This window comes from Strigops habroptila, chromosome Z (assembly GCF_004027225.2).
Source record: "Strigops habroptila isolate Jane chromosome Z, bStrHab1.2.pri, whole genome shotgun sequence".
NCBI classification, from domain to species: domain Eukaryota; kingdom Metazoa; phylum Chordata; class Aves; order Psittaciformes; family Psittacidae; genus Strigops; species Strigops habroptila.
In genome coordinates, this window is record NC_044302.2 from 21,878,702 (window position 1) to 21,896,075 (window position 17,374).

The 17,374-nt window shown below is 41.2% G+C and overlaps 1 protein-coding gene and 2 non-coding genes across 12 annotated transcripts in view; all 3 read right to left on the bottom strand.

Moving 5' to 3' along the window:
- Positions 1 to 17,374, bottom strand: part of LOC115601151 (CCR4-NOT transcription complex subunit 1) — a 60,401-nt gene that overhangs the window by 16,495 nt on the left and 26,532 nt on the right. For 4 of the 10 annotated variants that reach the window (XM_030470748.2, XM_030470747.1, XM_030470753.1 and 1 more), the window contains exons 17-31: positions 15,186 to 15,336; positions 13,648 to 13,849; positions 13,084 to 13,230; positions 11,844 to 11,968; positions 10,713 to 10,999; positions 9,311 to 9,389; positions 7,679 to 7,909; positions 6,968 to 7,108; positions 5,359 to 5,538; positions 4,226 to 4,342; positions 3,701 to 3,811; positions 3,031 to 3,108; positions 2,560 to 2,737; positions 1,948 to 2,078; positions 1,029 to 1,325 (exon numbers count right to left, since the gene is read on the bottom strand). In XM_030470748.2, coding sequence (XP_030326608.1) covers positions 1,029 to 1,325; positions 1,948 to 2,078; positions 2,560 to 2,737; positions 3,031 to 3,108; positions 3,701 to 3,811; positions 4,226 to 4,342; positions 5,359 to 5,538; positions 6,968 to 7,108; positions 7,679 to 7,909; positions 9,311 to 9,389; positions 10,713 to 10,999; positions 11,844 to 11,968; positions 13,084 to 13,230; positions 13,648 to 13,849; positions 15,186 to 15,336 — 2,455 coding nt within the window. The remainder of the gene's footprint in view (positions 1 to 1,028; positions 1,326 to 1,947; positions 2,079 to 2,559; positions 2,738 to 3,030; positions 3,109 to 3,700; positions 3,812 to 4,225; positions 4,343 to 5,358; positions 5,539 to 6,967; positions 7,109 to 7,678; positions 7,910 to 9,310; positions 9,390 to 10,712; positions 11,000 to 11,843; positions 11,969 to 13,083; positions 13,231 to 13,647; positions 13,850 to 15,185; positions 15,337 to 17,374) is intronic. The other 6 variants (XM_030470756.1, XM_030470751.2, XM_030470749.2 and 3 more) reach the window with 3 other exon arrangements.
- LOC115601434 lies at positions 4,767 to 4,905 on the bottom strand. Its single transcript, XR_003989352.1, has one exon. It is a non-coding gene; the product is annotated as a small nucleolar RNA SNORA46 (small nucleolar RNA).
- On the bottom strand, positions 14,742 to 14,872 carry LOC115601435. Its single transcript, XR_003989353.1, has one exon. It is a non-coding gene; the product is annotated as a small nucleolar RNA SNORA50 (small nucleolar RNA).

The window sequence follows — 17,374 nt, forward strand, 5'->3', positions numbered from 1 at the left end:
ATAGTAAAACTGTTTACTCCCATCCTTGTGTTTAAGATGGATGGAATAAGAATCACTTGTATGCTTTTCCTGCTCTTCATGTTAGCAATCACGTTACCTGAAGTTCTGCCTATGAAAGGTCAAGCATTTGAGACCGGGGATTTGCAGCACAAACTAATCATCCCATACCTGCAGATGCAATTCTTTGTAACATTTTGCACTCCCTTCAGAACATTAAGTCCTCCCCTCAAGGTAGTTACCATGCAAGAGGGCAATGCTGCTGCAAAAGGGCCTTTACACTGTCACTCCCCACCAGATGGGAGACAGTGACACGCCCTTAAGCAAGAGGTAGGCAGTCCCTGAACTATTTCTCTTTTAAACCCCTGAAAGAGATCTCTGTCTTGATCTTTCTGAGATCTTCATGCTCTTGTGTCTGTGCTGACATTGATGGTAAGCACAGATATTATTCAGCAACTGCTGTTCTGGCCAGCAGGTCACAAACTGTTCCATTTAGTCAAGAAGGTAAAGCTATGAATTCAATAGCCTCTAGAAAACGCAATGAATTCACAGCTGTGCAGAAGAGTCTCTACATATCTGCTAACAGCACAAGTGAATAAAATCTGCTTCAAGCATGCATGCTGAAACAATCCAAGGCATCACCAGAAGGTCCCAGAATCAACTCTGTCCTCCCCACTCTAGCTTTTCTACCTCAAATCCCACAAGAAAGATAGGCACTCCAAGGCTTCATGATGTGATCAAACTGGAGAGAACAGGGTGGCAAAATGAAAAGGTAGTTGAGAGGCTTGTGAGCAATAAAGCAAGATCCACCTTAAAGGCCTTAGAGTGTTTGACATGAGCTGTAACCTCAGCAGAGTCTTTCCGCTGTAATTCTGCAAGAGTCATGAAACTTTTGTCCATTAAATTAAGCTCCACACTAGTTAAGACACATAATTAATCAACAAGTCTACAGTGTGGCGAACTGATTTGCTAGTGCTGGATGTCTACAGTCCTGTAAGTTGGAAGTAAGCTTCAGATGATGCGGCTCTTACCCTCAGCGCAGTAGCAAAACTGTTTTTCAAGTTGGTAGCTATGCTCATCAGCAAAGGTTCCCTGCAGGTGATCATGGCCATCCCAGCTGTCAGGTTCCGCATCATATGGTGCGCAGCCACACGCATTCGTGACTCCTCTGAATCCAATGCAAAGTCCTTCCTGACTATCTGCTCACAAGTAGTCATGGCAATCTTAATAGATCGGTCCACCACTGGATGGACAAGCTCTTGCACCGCTCGCTCAATCGCCTGCCGCACACACTGCTTCAACTGTGGGTGGGCTTGGAACAGCGGGATCTGGAGGAGGGTTAGGGAAGTTAAGTGAGGATAAAGTAAAGTAGAAACCCGCCTACCCTAGGGTTGTGGTTTAAGCCCAGTCGGTAACTCAGAACCACACAGCCACTTGCTCACTCCCCCCTTTTTTCACCCCCCATTCAGTTTCTTAACAACTTTAAAGTTTACTGTCATAGATTGTTTGCAGCATGGCACTCCCATGTTCCGCATGCAGCTATTACAATGTTTGGCAATTCTGAAACTGAGACATATGATTGTTTTTCTCCCAAAGTTGCACAATGCAAAGACTAATTTAAGAGCCAGGTCACTGACTGGTCAAAGAGAGCACAGAAGCTCCTTTTAAGCTTAAGTCCCAAGAGCAACTGTCCCAATTGAAACTTATTGCCAGAAATAAACTTCATATTAATGTCACAATGAAAGATCACTTGATCTAAGATTGCTAATGCCACTACTAACCACCCCTAAAGTTCTCCATTTGATTGTTAGTGCACAACCACCCCATTACTTTTGAGAAGTGACTCTCCAATAACTTCAACTTACAAACTGCTGCTCCCACCCACTGAGATCTGTAGCAACACTGGTGGTAAGAATTCTTACCGCAAAACAAGTCAGCTCTAAAACTTACCGTTGGATTTAAGGTAATATGTGGAGCCAACCCTCCTAAAGAATAGACATTGATGTCATGGTAACTGTACTGGGGCTGTGGAGGAACTGTGGCTGTACAAGCGGTGCTGGTAGCCGGAGTTGTGGAAGCAGCTATAGAATATAAGAATGTTTGTATTGAACCATTACTGAAAAGCAAATGCTTATAGTGGAAGTATATCAGTCTCATTTAAACCAGCAAGTGACTAAGAAGTAGTTTTGCACTTTGATCATGAAGCCTCCTAAACTTCTCAAGCAATTTTTATTCTCTATTTTCCTAATGATTGGTACCAAACTAGCTTCAGCACATTTTAATAGAGCTGCTTGTTACAACACAGCTTAGCTCCTGATGTCTTGTTAATGGATCATCCTGCTTCACTTTCTTCTATGCAGTAGCTACACAGAGCATGTATAGAATTATTCCTCAGGATAGCTTCCCATTCCCTTCCCATCTTCTATCACAAAACTATCCAAGTGCTCACAAGCATTCAGCAATGTGACAATAGCGTACGTAGCTTCACATTTTTCTTTGCAGTAGCATAACCTGTCTTATTTGAACTTCTGTGGAGCAGTTCTGGATTCTGGATGTACTTACTCGTTGTTGTGACGGGTGGTAGCTCTTCCGGCTGCTTCACGTCCTTCTTTGGAGCAGACAGCTGCTCATCCAGATTTTTCAAACGATCCTTATCTTTCAGGAGGCTTCCAGGCTTCAGTTCATTGATGTCTAGTGCAAGATTCTTGCAGAGTACCTCAATCTCAAACTTCAGATTCAACTGCACAACAAGTCTAGTTTAGGTTACGTCACAAGGAAAATACCCAAAATGTTTACTGGGCTGCTTGATTCCCAAACTTCCCATTCTAACCCCAGGCCTTTGATAGACTTTAACAGTGACTGAGGATTAGACAAATATCTTGCATGCTGACCATCCAAGTCCTACCACATTAAGCAATGCCCAATTCTCCCCATGCTAAAGAAGTGAAATTTGGTCTTTCACAACATCCCTCTTGACCAGTATATCAAGAAAACCTCACACTCAGCAGGTGTAGAAAAAAACCAGACGTTTACTTTTAGATCATGTTCTTGATGTAGTTCAGCTAAAACATTCATAATGGCCATTGTCCATGGGTTTGGAGGCCTGAAGACCTGCAAGAGACAGAGGAGAACAGTATTACAAACATCTGGGTAACTTAACACTGGAAATTTGTGACATGCTAACAGCTATGCGTGCACACAGCCATGGAAAAGTTTGTACAGCTGCAATTAGGGTTGCATTTAGTACTCTGTTTGACTGTAACTAGATTAGGAAGCTAGCTGAACATTAAACTGGAAACACAATGACCTGGTCCTTCTGCGAGATCAGTTCAATGTTAAGCAGAACTGACAAGAGCTGACCAGGGTCAAAGAGGAACGGGGGAATAAACAAAAAAACCCAAAAAACCCAAAAAACCCAAAGAATAAATCTACCCTAAAACCTCTTTAATGGCATCGTTATGTTTCTCAGAGTTCTATTCAGGGATACACCACTGTGCAGTTCAGCTCACACCACCTAGACTGCAAAAATGCAGAGGCCATGTACTTTCACTCGAAACAGAACTCCTCCACTTTAAGCCCTGTCATCCCTTTTCTTGCTCTCCATGCAATGCAATCGTTTTCCTTTTGTGAAAGAAGCTAATTACTTCTTGTCATAATTGTTTTGCTATTCGAGCAACAACTCTGCCAGCACAAAATCACTTACCACACTCCTGACACTGGATTCTAAGACTTTGGCAACAAATGGCACCACATAAAGCAATTCCTGCTGTCCCTTTACATATGCTTCCAGCAGTAGCGATTTCACATCCAAATCCTGAAAAATACATCAACAGCTCAAAAGGGGAAGAAGATGGGGAAAACAGAAACCACACTGCAAAAATTCCACTTAAACCCTATTTCCTTATAGGGAATATATTGGCAAGGATGAGTCACAACAGTCCTTGAATTTTACATACTGCTAAGCAGCAGTTATTTCTTGAGCAAAGATTTACAGATACACATTTTTACAAGGGATTTATTAATTTATTTTGGCAAGAGCTTTCCTACTAACTTTTCTGATCTTAAAAAAAATATTTAGAAGTCTTCAGTGACGGACTCTGGAATCATACATTGTACTTAGGACAAAAAAGAGACACCAGTAAGGTGATAAAATGTCCCCAATACCCTATGCTACCCCATAACAGCATACCAATTCCCACCAAACAAACCAATAAAGGCGAAATCTCACCGTATGCAAGATGGGCTTATTTTTTGCCAGCGTAATCATTCCCAGCCAGTGACCAAGGTTCTTTAACAAGGAACGGTCTGAGAAGTTGGCTGCAGCTTTATCTGATGTCAGTAGCACCTAACGAAAAAAATGCAACTAAAGCAACACCCAGAAGATAATCAGACTCAAAACTCAAATCCAACAGCTGATCTGACCAAAGACGTAAAGTTTTGGAATAATGAAGTTCTGAGCTCCAGTCACATTACAGAGATAATCAAGAGCAGCCTTCACTTCAAGGCAGCATCCTGTAAATCTGCCCTGTAATGATCTCAAAATCCCTTCCTTTCAGGAGGGTCAAAAAGGAGGGTTACAATTTCCCAGACTTTCCCATTTACTCTGTCAAGACTGCTATGACTCTTTGCTTAACCAACTCTAACTTGTCAAGGTAATGCTGCTTCTTAATGCTTCACCACACACCTGAAGGCTACAGTTTGCACTTCTTGGGAAACCATTTAATTCTTATTTCAAGACTTAAATCATTTCACAAGTATTCTGCTGATACTTCTGTTCCTTAGCTTTAGAGGAACACGAGCTGAACAGAGCAAGGTCAGCTGTGCTCTAGAGAGCCAGGAGATTCTTTTGCACTACAGCGTAACCCATGGTGGTCAGGAAATTCCACCAACAGGTTTAAAAATAGTGCTTGCTTGACAAACTTGTTTCACCCTCTCGTCTCTTCTGAGCTACTGCTTCTGCCTCCTCCTCGCCTTATCTTAGCCCTCTAGTAAATTTTGGTTGCTACACCCCCTCTTTTAGACTATGATTTCTAATCTCTATAGTTCCCCCACACAAAAGAACTAGACCATAAGCAATTTTCCCCTAGGTTATAATTTGCAAGCCTCACACAAATTCACCTACATAAATGAATTCAAATGCAGATTTGCCCTCTCATTATACAATCTGAATTAAGTCTTTCATACATTCTTGATTGAAAACAGAAGAATCTTAGTATTCATTAAGGTAACCTGTTAGTTCAATTTTAAGGTACCAAGTAGATTTTTGAAGATCACCAACATAGTAAGCAAACAGCAGGAGGAAAACAGCACACTCCTAAATCTTTAAATCTACCCAAGTATTAGAAAACTTGTGCTACTTACCTTGATATTTCTGTAGGTTTCATTCAGAACCATTTTATTAAACTCTGGATTCTTAAGTGTGTCAAGGAAGTTTGAATATAAGCTGTGAAAGTTAGGCTCAATACTGACTCTCTTCATCACAAGATACTGCGATACCCAAGGCATGAACTCTTCTTTCACTGTTTCCTTCAACTCTTCAACCTGTCTCCATACCAAAGAAAAAGCAAGCCACAGAAAATACAAGGTGATGACCAAGAACTTCTGGGGTTGGCTCTGACCAACATGGTTATGGTCAGTCAACTGCTTTTAACACTAAAGTTGTTTTTTAAAAAATGCATTGAAATTAGCATCTCATTATCCGAAGACCCGCTCAATCAATAAGGACAATCATAAAATCAGCACGACATAACAGTTTACCTCTCCCTCACTTAGCTTTTTACCAGGTAACTGCAAAATAAATATGGGCATCTTAGGTTAAAGCAATCTGTCCACCAGACAGACAGCTTAGCTGTCAGCAGTACTGCAGATCTCCACCGGTTCGCAGAAACCCAGCTTGAAATACAAGAGTCCATCAGCTGAGCCATGCAACGCTAAATGGTACCCAGCCCACTTATGATGTGAATGTTTGTTCAAACTTCTTGTCCTGGGTTCAGCTATAGCAGTCATTTTTCTCCTGCTTAGTAGCTGGTGCAGTGCTGTGGTTTTTAACCTTCAGCCTGGAACAACGCTGATAACACCAATGTTTTCAGTTGTTGCTAAGTAATGTTTACTCCGACCAAGGACTTTCTCAGTCTCATGCTTTGCCAGGGAGGAGGGGAAGCTGGGAGGAAGCAGAGACAGGACACCTGACCCAAACTGGCCAAAGGGGTATTCCATACCACAGCACGTCATGCCCAGTATATAAACCGGGGGGAGTTACCCGGAAGGCCCAGATCAGTGCTCAGGTCGGGCTGGGTATCGGTCAGCGGGTGGTGAGCAATTGTATCCTCTCCCCTTGTTATTTCACTAATCATTATTATCATTGGTGGCAGCAGTAGTGGTTTTGTATTATACCTTAGTTATGGGACTGCTCTTATCTCAACCCGTGGGAGTTACATTCTTCCGATTCTCCTCCCCATCCCTCCGGGAGCGGGGGGAGGAAGAAAGGGAGGAGTGAGCGAGCGGCTGCGTGGTTCTCAGTTACCGGCTGGGCTCAAACCATGACACTTGTATTAATGTTTTTCAGAAACTTGCATTAGTATTTTACAGCTCTTTCAAATGACAAAAACATCAGGAAGGCCTACGCAGTAATTACTCTGGGCATATAATTGAACTGTTTTCCTGAAAACAGAGCATTACTGACCTAGAACACTTCAATACAAAGGATTTGGCTATACAGAAGCAAGGAAACTTGCAGGAGAAAGCAAGATGAAGACCAGCTATCTTTTACCCAGCTCTCCTTTCCCTGAAAAATTTTATCTCCAAAGAGGTTCAAGCAGAGTGTTGGAAACTACCATTTCTTTACAGTGTGCTCCCTCCCAATTTTTTGCAAGTTGGAATTTTAGTAGAAACACTAAATCACCCACCACTTTAGAATGGATTTCCAGAAATATATGAAAAATTGGTTTTACTGGAGTTCTTCCATACTTGCCTTCTGTGTCATATTTGACTGAGACAGATTATTGAAGATGAAAGCAATTTTCTCCTGGACATTCTCTGGAGGTTCCACAATTCTCTCAGTTTGATCTGTTGCTACTAACAGCGTATCAATGTTGGTAGTATTAATGGAAGGCTGGAAGGAAAACAAGAAGTTAAAAATAGACAATACCTTGAGGCAACATCAGAAGAAACTTTTACTCTGTTCTGTCAAGCGAAAAAAAAGAATGGAGCTTCATCAGGTGACATCTACTGTTTCAGTCAGCATTCTAACGAAGCCAAGTGGGTTTCTTACTCTACAAACTATGATCAGTACTCCACAGAAGAATGCTACTATCTATATAACAATCAGGTGTGAAAGATATTAACAGCTACACCATGGACTGTCCACCCCAGTCTGTTCACAACACTTTCAGCTACCTTTGGTTTTTGCCTCCTTCAATTTGAGGAGCTTCTTTTAAGAGAACTATACAAACAGTACCAGGGAGCAAGACAGGCTTGATTTACAGTGCATCAGTCACCACACAATAACAGCTCTATATACCCTCAGGCAACCCTGTAATGACTGAGTTCAGAGGTTTGTTTATGGAAGTGACTAAAGATTTGGAAAACCTAATGCAGTTAGAACTGCTATGTCAAATATAATTTAGTGAGCAGCAAGTGTTCTCAAGACCCAGTAAGGGCACTGATGTGACAGATTACTTACTGGCACATCTTTCTTGAAGCTGACTCCAGTTGGCCGGGTGATTGTAATGGTTTTTGCAACAGTGGTGGTGGTTGAGGTGGTTACTATAGTGCTGACTTGGCCAGCAAGAGGAGCTTTTGCTGGAACTTGGGCCTGGGCCTGAGCCTGGGCAAGTGCAATACTTCCAGGGGTGGTGATTGAACCCTGCATCTTCACAGGAGGATCTCTGGATTGCTGTCCATATTCTATGTACTGAAAAAGCACATACAAAAGTTCACATGCAAGAACAGAACAACAGGCTGAGTTTTAGCACAAGCAATATAAAGGTTTGCCAACAATCTTTAAAATACTTGACAGTCATGCCATTAAGGGAATCTGCAAACTACAAGTTAGCCTTATAAAGAAGATCTTGTCACTACTTACTTTCTTACTGAAGAGGAGCCTCAAGCTCTACCTCTGACCTCAACAGGTTGACATCAAGCATCAAAAGACTTGACATCCTTAAAATATTACAAACCACTACCCAAAAAACCCCACCCCTGCAGGCCTGGGATAGCAGAACAAAAGAGGAGAAGAGCCTAAGAGAAATGTGTGAGTATCAAGAAACTGGCACAGGTTGTCCAGAGGAGCCATGGCTGCCCCATCCCTGGCAGTATTCAAGGCAAGGCTGGATGAGACTTGGAGCAACCTGGTCTAATGGAAGGTGTTCCTGCCTGTGGCAGGGGGTTGGAACTGGATGAGCTTTAAGGTCCCTTCCAACCGAAACCATTCTATGATTCCATGCAGCTGTGCAGCAAAGTAGCTAAGAAGTCTTCCCCAAGGACTCCTACAGCTACATAGACATGGTAAAGTCTGAAGTTCACAATTAGTAAGCAAAACCACAGTTCTGAAATTGCCAATTTCAAGATTTTACACAGTAGAAAATTAGTTTCTTCCTCACTGTAATACATTTACCCAGAAATTGGTAACAACAAACACAGTTTCACTAATAGGTTTCAGACCATACTGGACTGTGCAGGTCTGGGGAGATGGCCTCTCTACCTTCATGTTAAAGCTGACTTTTTTCCTTAGTTAGATCATGCTCTAAAACTCTGCCACTGAGAGATTACCTTTTCTGTATTTCTATCAATGAAAGCACCTTTGAGGCAGACACTGTGATCAACACTGCTTTGGACTACAAGGTATTCCTATTACTCTGATCAGACCTTCAGGAATGACATTTTTCTCACTCTTCCTCACCTTTATGTGGATTATTTTAGCACATCTGAGTATGAAATTATAAACATAGGAGAATGCCCTCTATTTTAGAATAAAATTCAAAATCCTTAAGGGACTGGAATATGAATCCACTGAAGCACTTGAAAACCTCTGTGCACAGGTATGTGCACTGGTTGATCATGCAGTTATAGTCAGGCTCTTATTTCTACATAAGCAACCCAAACATATTTATGGAAACAGAAGAGGTACCCTATAACCCCCTTCACCTGCTCCCCCATACCCTACAGCAAAACCTTTACAGAAAAGGCATTTGATTCTGTTGATGTACACTGCCTAAAATTGTGACGGGTGAGATTATGTTTCCAAAGGAAAACAGGAATTTGCTCAAAAGAATTTAAAATCATAGAAAGCCAGTGTGCTAACACAAACACTCACCTCCTGTAAGTGATGTGGGAACTGTATAAAGTGACTAATAGAAGCCAAGTGCTGACAATACTGGGGATAGTCCTTCAACCTGTCAAACAAAACATCTATCAGTCAGAAGCATAAACCCAGGCCAGAAACAGTATTACAGAGAAATACAGATGTAACACTAGCATCTCATTCCCATGCTGTATCACAGAATTACTTCTGGACTCCTCGCAGCAGCTGTGCTATAAACAAAGCATCTTCTACAAAGTACTTCTTCTTGTAAAACCCATTTGAAATGAATTCATTTAACAGCAAAACACAAGATTTGTTCACAGCAACTCATCCTACATCTCTGTGCTTCTGACTGAGTACACAACTGCATTTATATTCAGTTTTTGCAGTAAGATTGTTGGATAAGTCATGTGTAGTCTGGCTAAGTGTGTTTTAAACAGCAAACCAAAGTACCCCTAACACCTGAGCTTCACCTATGCACACCAATCATTATAGTTCTACTTGTGAATGCTAGATGCTGCTACTACTCACTGAGAGTAAAATCTTTAGGTCCTGCTTAAAATGGTTCTCCAGAAAAGTAAGAATATGGCTATGTCTCAAGTATGACAGCCTTAGGAGTTTCTATTCATTCTGCTCAGCTAACTCCACAACACGATATCCATCCAACAAATGCTGCGAGTAATAGCTTTTATTACAGATGAAATACTCCAGGGCAGATGAACTATAAAAGGAGAATAGGGCTAGAAAATAAAGTGCTCCTTGCTTATGAGTCCACACATTTCTACTCATATCTAATTCCAGTAAGCTTTCTGATGCTTTTCAAGTTCAAGTATCTTCTTCCAGAATGGAGATTTTTCCTCATGGCTATACAATCCTGCATGCTATAGCAGCCTGCCTTGACAGATTCCTTTCTTCGCAATCCAGTAAAAGCTTTGAGAAAGCTTTTATTTTTGAGATACTTTTTGGAATACTTGAGATTTCTACGTTAAACCAAAGTCCTACAGCTAGTTCCTAGCCAGCTTTCAGTAACGAATAGTGCAAACAGCACTCCATCAGAATGCACCTGTAAAGAGTAATTACATTCACCCCGTTTCTAACAAGCTGACAACTTCATCTAACTCAACACTTCACTGAATTACTTTTGCCAACAAGTTCACGATGTAGTTTCAGTATCTCGCTTTACTCTGCATTTATACAGGTACCACACTGAACATTTTGATTTTTAAAAGTCACCCTTTAACTAGTACATTAGCACATTTTGTTTCAGTACAGCATATCTTTAAAGTAATCCTGAAGTTGAGATGTGTAAATTTCTAGCACATATAAGCACTCTTGTACTGCACAATTAGAGCAGGTTCAAGGTGTAACAGTATATGTAATGCCTTGTTAAAATATTACCAAACCCCACACTTACCTATTTTTAAATCTGTCTAGTGCAGCAATACCAAAATAGTACATTTTAGATGCAAAAGGCTTTCGTAAGGCTTCAAGAACATAGCGCAGGGCCAGGCCCAATGCCATATAAGTAACCAGTCCTTTCTCTATGATACCACCAAAGAGGCAGGCTGTTATGTGCAGCTCTTTATCTGGGTACTGGGGAAAGAAGCGGTATTCCTCAAACAAGTTTCTCAGCATACAGTTAAACACTTCTCGTTCCCGTTTAATGTTGGAGTCCTTAAACCTCTGCAGCATTTCCAAGACCTGCAAAGAAATGGGAAATCGTTACCAACAGATTTGCTTTATATTTCAGCTCTTCTGCATCTTCAGGTTTCAAGAGTGCTTGCAGCTGCTAAGGTAAGCTGCACTACCACATACTTGACTGCAAAATAGCTGCTTTAAAAACCCTCATGTTAGCCAGTAGACACTACACCATTACAACAAGCTTCCTCTCCAGGCTTCAGTTATCTCCCTTTTCTTTTCAGTAACTGTCTTCACATAAAACTTTTATGTGGCTGCCTACTTCATTGCTTCAAAATTAGAAAAATGAAAATTAATGTTCAGTGCCTTCCATAATTCACAACCACACAAATATATTCAAATAAATTTGAGGTACTTCAAAGAGCAAGTATATGAGACTGATAATTACTCTCATTGAGACTAACCAAAATAATTATCAAAGCTCTGAAGGTAGAAATTCAGGCACCTTCATATATTTGGATGTTGCAGTCATTTTTAGATACTTTAAAAACAAATATATTCAAGATAAGTGTAACTTATAGAGACTGCTTAAAGGCACACTTTAGCACTTATTTTGAACACGAGCTTCCACTTCATGTTGAACTCTTCCCACTCAGCATCATTTCAGGAGTGTTAACTGGACATCTAAAAGCCAAAGCTGAATGTAACAACTAAGTGCAAGTTTACTGCAAAATCACCCTGTCTTAAGAAATATACAACTTCAACCAAGCAAAAAAGCAATGCTGCAAGCATCTACCACGAGGCCTTTATTATTTTCCACTAAGACTAATACATGAGCAAGTAATTACCATCAAGTTTACAGCAAGTCGCTGGACAAGTGATGCAACTGGTACTGAAGGGAACTCACCTCATCTACAGACATGGTTGGATGTGGTGGATGGTTGTAAATACGCTGGAAGTAGCTGTTTGCCTCATCATCTATTTCTTTGCTAAAGTGCTGATTAGCCTCTGGCCACACCTGAGATAAGTCAGCTGTTAAAAAAGGGAACAGGTATCATGCTCAGAACAACTTGAGGTAGCCAGGATTTCATCTAGTCCTATTCAACTCTTCTACCAATCTATACAGAACCTGCTAGTTTTCCTGAAAAGCAGGATATTTAACCTTTCCAGTAGCCAGGAACTGTTATTTAAAAATATATATACAATATATTGTATTTATGCAAAAGAATTGTATCCTAAGATAGGATTAACCTCCTACTGATGCATGCCTAGATCCCACTGCATCCCAAACTAACCTCAGTGATGCCTGAACTAGATGAACGCAAACAGGCTAAAGCATGCTACACAACACTAACAAGCAGACAAACTTCCACACAAACTTTCACTGACTGAGCTTTGAGCAAGTCTGCACTGGATGTTCAAGCCCAGAAATATAAGCCAATGGTCAATACAGCTGCCTCCACCTGTACAGATCAGTAACTTTGCTTTCATGGAGGAGCTATCAAAGGAAACGCACAGTACGACCAGTGTGGAAGGTTTAGCATACGGCTATGCCTCCTAAAGGCAAGAGTTGATTGTTTGAACATTTAGTTGTGAGCGTACTTCAGAGGCATAAATGAATAAAGGATAATGGCTCCATATTAGGAACCAAATTATTCCTTCCAAAAACCATCTCCCTACCAACTTTTGTTAGTCTTATCTGTATCCAGTATTGCAATCTGATTCACTGATTGACCTGTCAAGTTCTCTGCTGCAAGAGCACCTTACCCTAGTAGCTTTGTTTAGCCTTGTTACAAACCCAAAATCACTCTCTTACCAGATGCATACAGTTCTCTGTAAAAAGGAGAACACTTTTGTTCAAAACACAGCACAACAAAAAACGACACAAACACTGTTCATGCAAATCATGTTATGTTTTTATGCTAACAGCTTTTTAACCCTTCCCCCAGCCACTTGGCAAGCTTTCAATACAGAAGTTTAGAAACACCTTTTCCAGACTAACGGCACCTTTTCCAGACTAATCGCATAATAAAAGAGCCACTTTTCTAATATTTACTATCTATGGATCCAAGCCTCCCCTGAAGGAAATGCAGGTTAACTGCAGACCACAGTCACACTTCACAGCCACAGACAACACTACCACTTACAAGGTTTCATCTTACTCTGCTGGAATGTAGGCTGGTTCAGTCCAGATGTGCTCAGCTTCCTTTGCACGAAGGGGTCATTGTTCACCGTGGGAATGCCCAGGGCTCCAGTTCCTATGCCAGTCAGGCTACCCGTAGTAAGACCACCTACTGAAAAGGAAACCCATAGTAAGACCTCCTACTGAAAAGCAAACAGCGGGTCATCTCAGCTGTACCCTTCACAGTACACACTCATCACTCCAGGCACTTGTCATTTCCGACTCGGAGCTCTAGAATCTCCTAACTGTCTAATACCATGCAATTTTCTCTCATGCAATTTTTCATCTCTGTCCTAACATACAATAAAGCTACCAAAATCTGTCAAAATTCACCCCTCTTGATTCTCAAACTTTTTACCTACTGCAGTTGCAACATTCCAAAATTTCAGCAGCAACCTAGGAGCAAGGACTGTGTAATTCCCTCCCATGTGACATAGAGCTGTCAGCCCAGTATTTCCAACCACAGCAGTAATAGTGCCTTAGTTCCAATATGTCATAAATACAAACCACTCCACTGGGATAGCAGTACCTGGAAGCTGTGAAGACAGTCCTCCGATGCCACTGAAACCCGTTGTCTGGTTTTGGGTGGAAAGCGGGGGGAATGCTTTTGCTGGTGACTGAGGAGTACTGAATGCAGAGCCCAAGTTTGGAGGGAAACCTTGCATGCTCTGTGTGTGAGGAGCAGCTGAGCCACCTAAGCTAAGAGATGCCATTCCTGCAAGCGAGTCGATCTGAATGAAGAAAGGAAGATTATACACAGACATCCATGAACCCCCATCAAGCTGATTTTTGGCAGCTTTTGTATAGAGACAGCAACATATCAAGACATTCCTGAGAAGAGCTTTTTTGCATGGTTACTGCATGGTTCTCAAGTCATCCAGATCACCCCCAAAAGATTAGTCTGTCTACAGAATGCTGTTTCACTTTTAATTCTACAATCCCATAAAATCCTATTCTATCAGAGGTTTTACAGAAAGACCAATTGTTCCATAGTCTCCACCTAAGTTTAACAACAGTAAACGCTTGTTAAGTAGCAGCATGTTTGTACTAGAGTAGTTCATGTTCTGCAGTTTGCAACCTCAGACATCACCCCAAGACTTAAAGGCTATTTCATATCAAGCTTACAGAGTATTTTTGACTGTCTGAAGGACCCTGTTATGCCCAGGTTTCACAGCTAAATACCTGAATGCAGTCTTCACATTAATAACTCAGTGATGAGTAGGAGGGAAGGCACAATACCAGCTGACAAAGCAGTAAGTTAAGAGCTCCTGACTAGCAACAGCAGAAAACTGTTTCCTACCCAAAAGACAGCATGACTACAGATAACATCCGCTGCTCCATTTGTTCACATCAGTTATTTGCAGCAGGTTGCCAAGATATTTGGTACATCTGATGAGGAACTTCAGTAAAGCAACAATTTACAAGGAAACTGCTCTCTGTATTTAGTTTCAATAATCTACTGATGCTTCAGACATTCTGAAATGCTGAATTGCCACTATTGCATGTGAAAAAACTTGTCACTGCTTTCGAATCTGATATTGAGTGTAATTGCTAGAAGCAAAACCTGTCTGTAATGTGTTGCTCTCAGAGGAGGAAAGGATGATGAGTGGCAGGGAGTAGCTTAAATGTACCTTGTTTTTAAAAGAGCAGTTGAGAGCTGAAGAGCCCCAGTTATAACAAGTCCTTACGCTCTAGCACTGTTGCTTGGCCAGTGAAGCTACAAACAAGACACATGAGGTTCAAAGGCAGTGCTTAATTTTCAAAAGTCTTAGTAAATTTTAGCACTTCAAAAGAAACAGTTATTTTAAATAAACCAAATCTCTATCCCTCCTCAGTGCTATCATCCTGCTATACTTCAGTTATCTTACAGGCATTCATGAAGATAATTCTGAACTACAACCCTCAGGCATTATTCTGTAGTTACAAGCAAGTTATCTAGACATGCAAGCATAAAACTAAGGGAGCCAGATCATGTTTTACATAGTCCTGCTGAAAAGAGCTTAAATAGTGCAGTGGAACTAGTGGTAAAACACCAGCTTCTAAAAACACATCACGTTATTCATCTACCTGTACAGGAGAGATGGCATCCAAGCTGCTGGCGCTGGGCGGGCGTCCTTTGGGCATGACTCCAGGTGGTGGCTGCCTGGCTTTGTTCATGACGTTGCTGCAGTTAGCTACCATGGTGAGGATTGTCTCCGACAGCTCCTGAGAAACACTCCTACAACATGGAAGTAGGATAGTGAGCCATGCAACAGTCCTCAAACTAAAGCTCCTGATTTACTTGGTTTTCTTACAGAAATTGGGGTCACATTTCACTAATAGAAGCTACAAAACCACCACCAGCAGAAGCTACATTGTTATTTGCAAAACTTGCGCTATAACATGTCCCAAGAGAAACAGCTATATTTAAATAGATAATTCTAAACTGTAGTTCTAAAAATTAATCTCCAATAGAATACTCCTTTGTTTCCACTAATGCATATACTGCTTTACAGTTACACCAGCAAGTAATGACTTACAGAAAGCTGGGATATGTACCTACATGGCTCCAGCAGTCTTTGGAAGAGCAGACTATCTACAACACTTTGTCTGCTGTTGTGCACATTATGGGCTCTATACAGCTCAGCCTCATGAATTAAACCACACAATAATGATGCGGTGATCCCTTGCTCAAATCTGCTCCTCAAGGCTCCTTCCTGTCCCAGACATCACAGTTTGTGATTATTCCCATTCTGAACCCTCACTACACACAAGGTCTCTCAAAAAGAGGAGATACTACATGACTAAAGCTTGGGCTACACACTCAGAAGACAAAAAATGAGAGGCAAATACCACTAGCTGCTCCACTGAAATTTATCCTTCTGAACTGAAAGACATGCTTCATGCATTAACATTAAACGAAAACAGAAAGAAAACCTAACTAATCAAGGAAATTGTACTCAAACACCATCAGAACTCAACCTTCAGAATGAAGACACCGCACAATCAAGAGCAGCCAGTACTTCTTTCCAAAGTATTCCACGTCTGGCTGCCAGGTTCCCAAGCTGGAAGGAAAGCCAGCTCTGCTGCTGACATACCTAACCACAAACATACTAACACAACACTGACATTTTCCTTTTGGAAAATAGAGCCAATTGTTTCTGGCTTTCCTGAACTTTAGTTCTACCTTTTTGGTGAGGACAGCTAAAGCACCAGATTTCTTCCTGCAATGGTGCAACTATACCAATGCACCCTTGTTATCCTCGTCTGAAGATTCCTCATTTTAACTCAACTTCCACAAGCTTTTACTGCACAGCTTCTGGGATGAGGGGAAAGGGAAAGAAAGAGGAACCATCCTGATGATTAAGGCAGAAAAACAAAGTGCAGATCAGCCTTCAGCTTTGGCAAGTATCCCATTACAGGCTAACACACAGCTAACAGCTTCCAGTTACTCTTCAACACTATTAGCTCACCCAAGACAGGGGAATCTGGTCAGCAGGTTTCCATACAGGGCAACAAACATTTTGTCAACTGTTCCATAAGCTGATTCCTTTACATGCTTTAACACCCTCTCACCAAGGCAAAAGGTTTTAAAAGTAAGGAGCTTGGGGGAATATAAAAGAGCAATCAGAAACCTAACTTCAAATGAAAAAAACCCAAAGGGATTTGCTTTGAGAAAGTGCACCCAGACCTGAAGACAGGGCTTTGAGCATGGCACGTGGTAGGCTCAGTAACTACAGAACTTATTTGCCTACATTCCAATGCCACATTCTCAGAAATCTCAATATTTCAAATGTATGTATGACCAATTAACATGCAGAACAGGTTTTTTCTGATGCAGGAGGCATTCCGAGACTGTACAGCACTGCAGCTAACCAGGGAACAGGACTGGGGACTGAAGAGTCGGGATCACACATGGTTATCACCATCTTTTGCTCTCCCTTTTTTTTTTTGTAGTAGATAACAGTCCACAATGAAGACCAAACCAGGCTTACATTCTTATAGTTTGAGATGGTGACCAGTTAGGCCATTAGTGCTTTGGAGCAAACTACTAATACCATGTCCTGCCATCTAGACAGATTGAAAGTTAACTTCTTTATCATATCAAAGGACACACTGAATCAAGATGCAAACATCACAGTAGTTTTAGATAGTACAAAACTGCAGTTTCCACAAAAAACCCCACCAAAAGCCTGCATGTGAGGCAAATTATATCAAGTAGTACACAGGTAGGCATGATTTGGTAACTACATCTTAAAGAAAATGTCCATATTTTC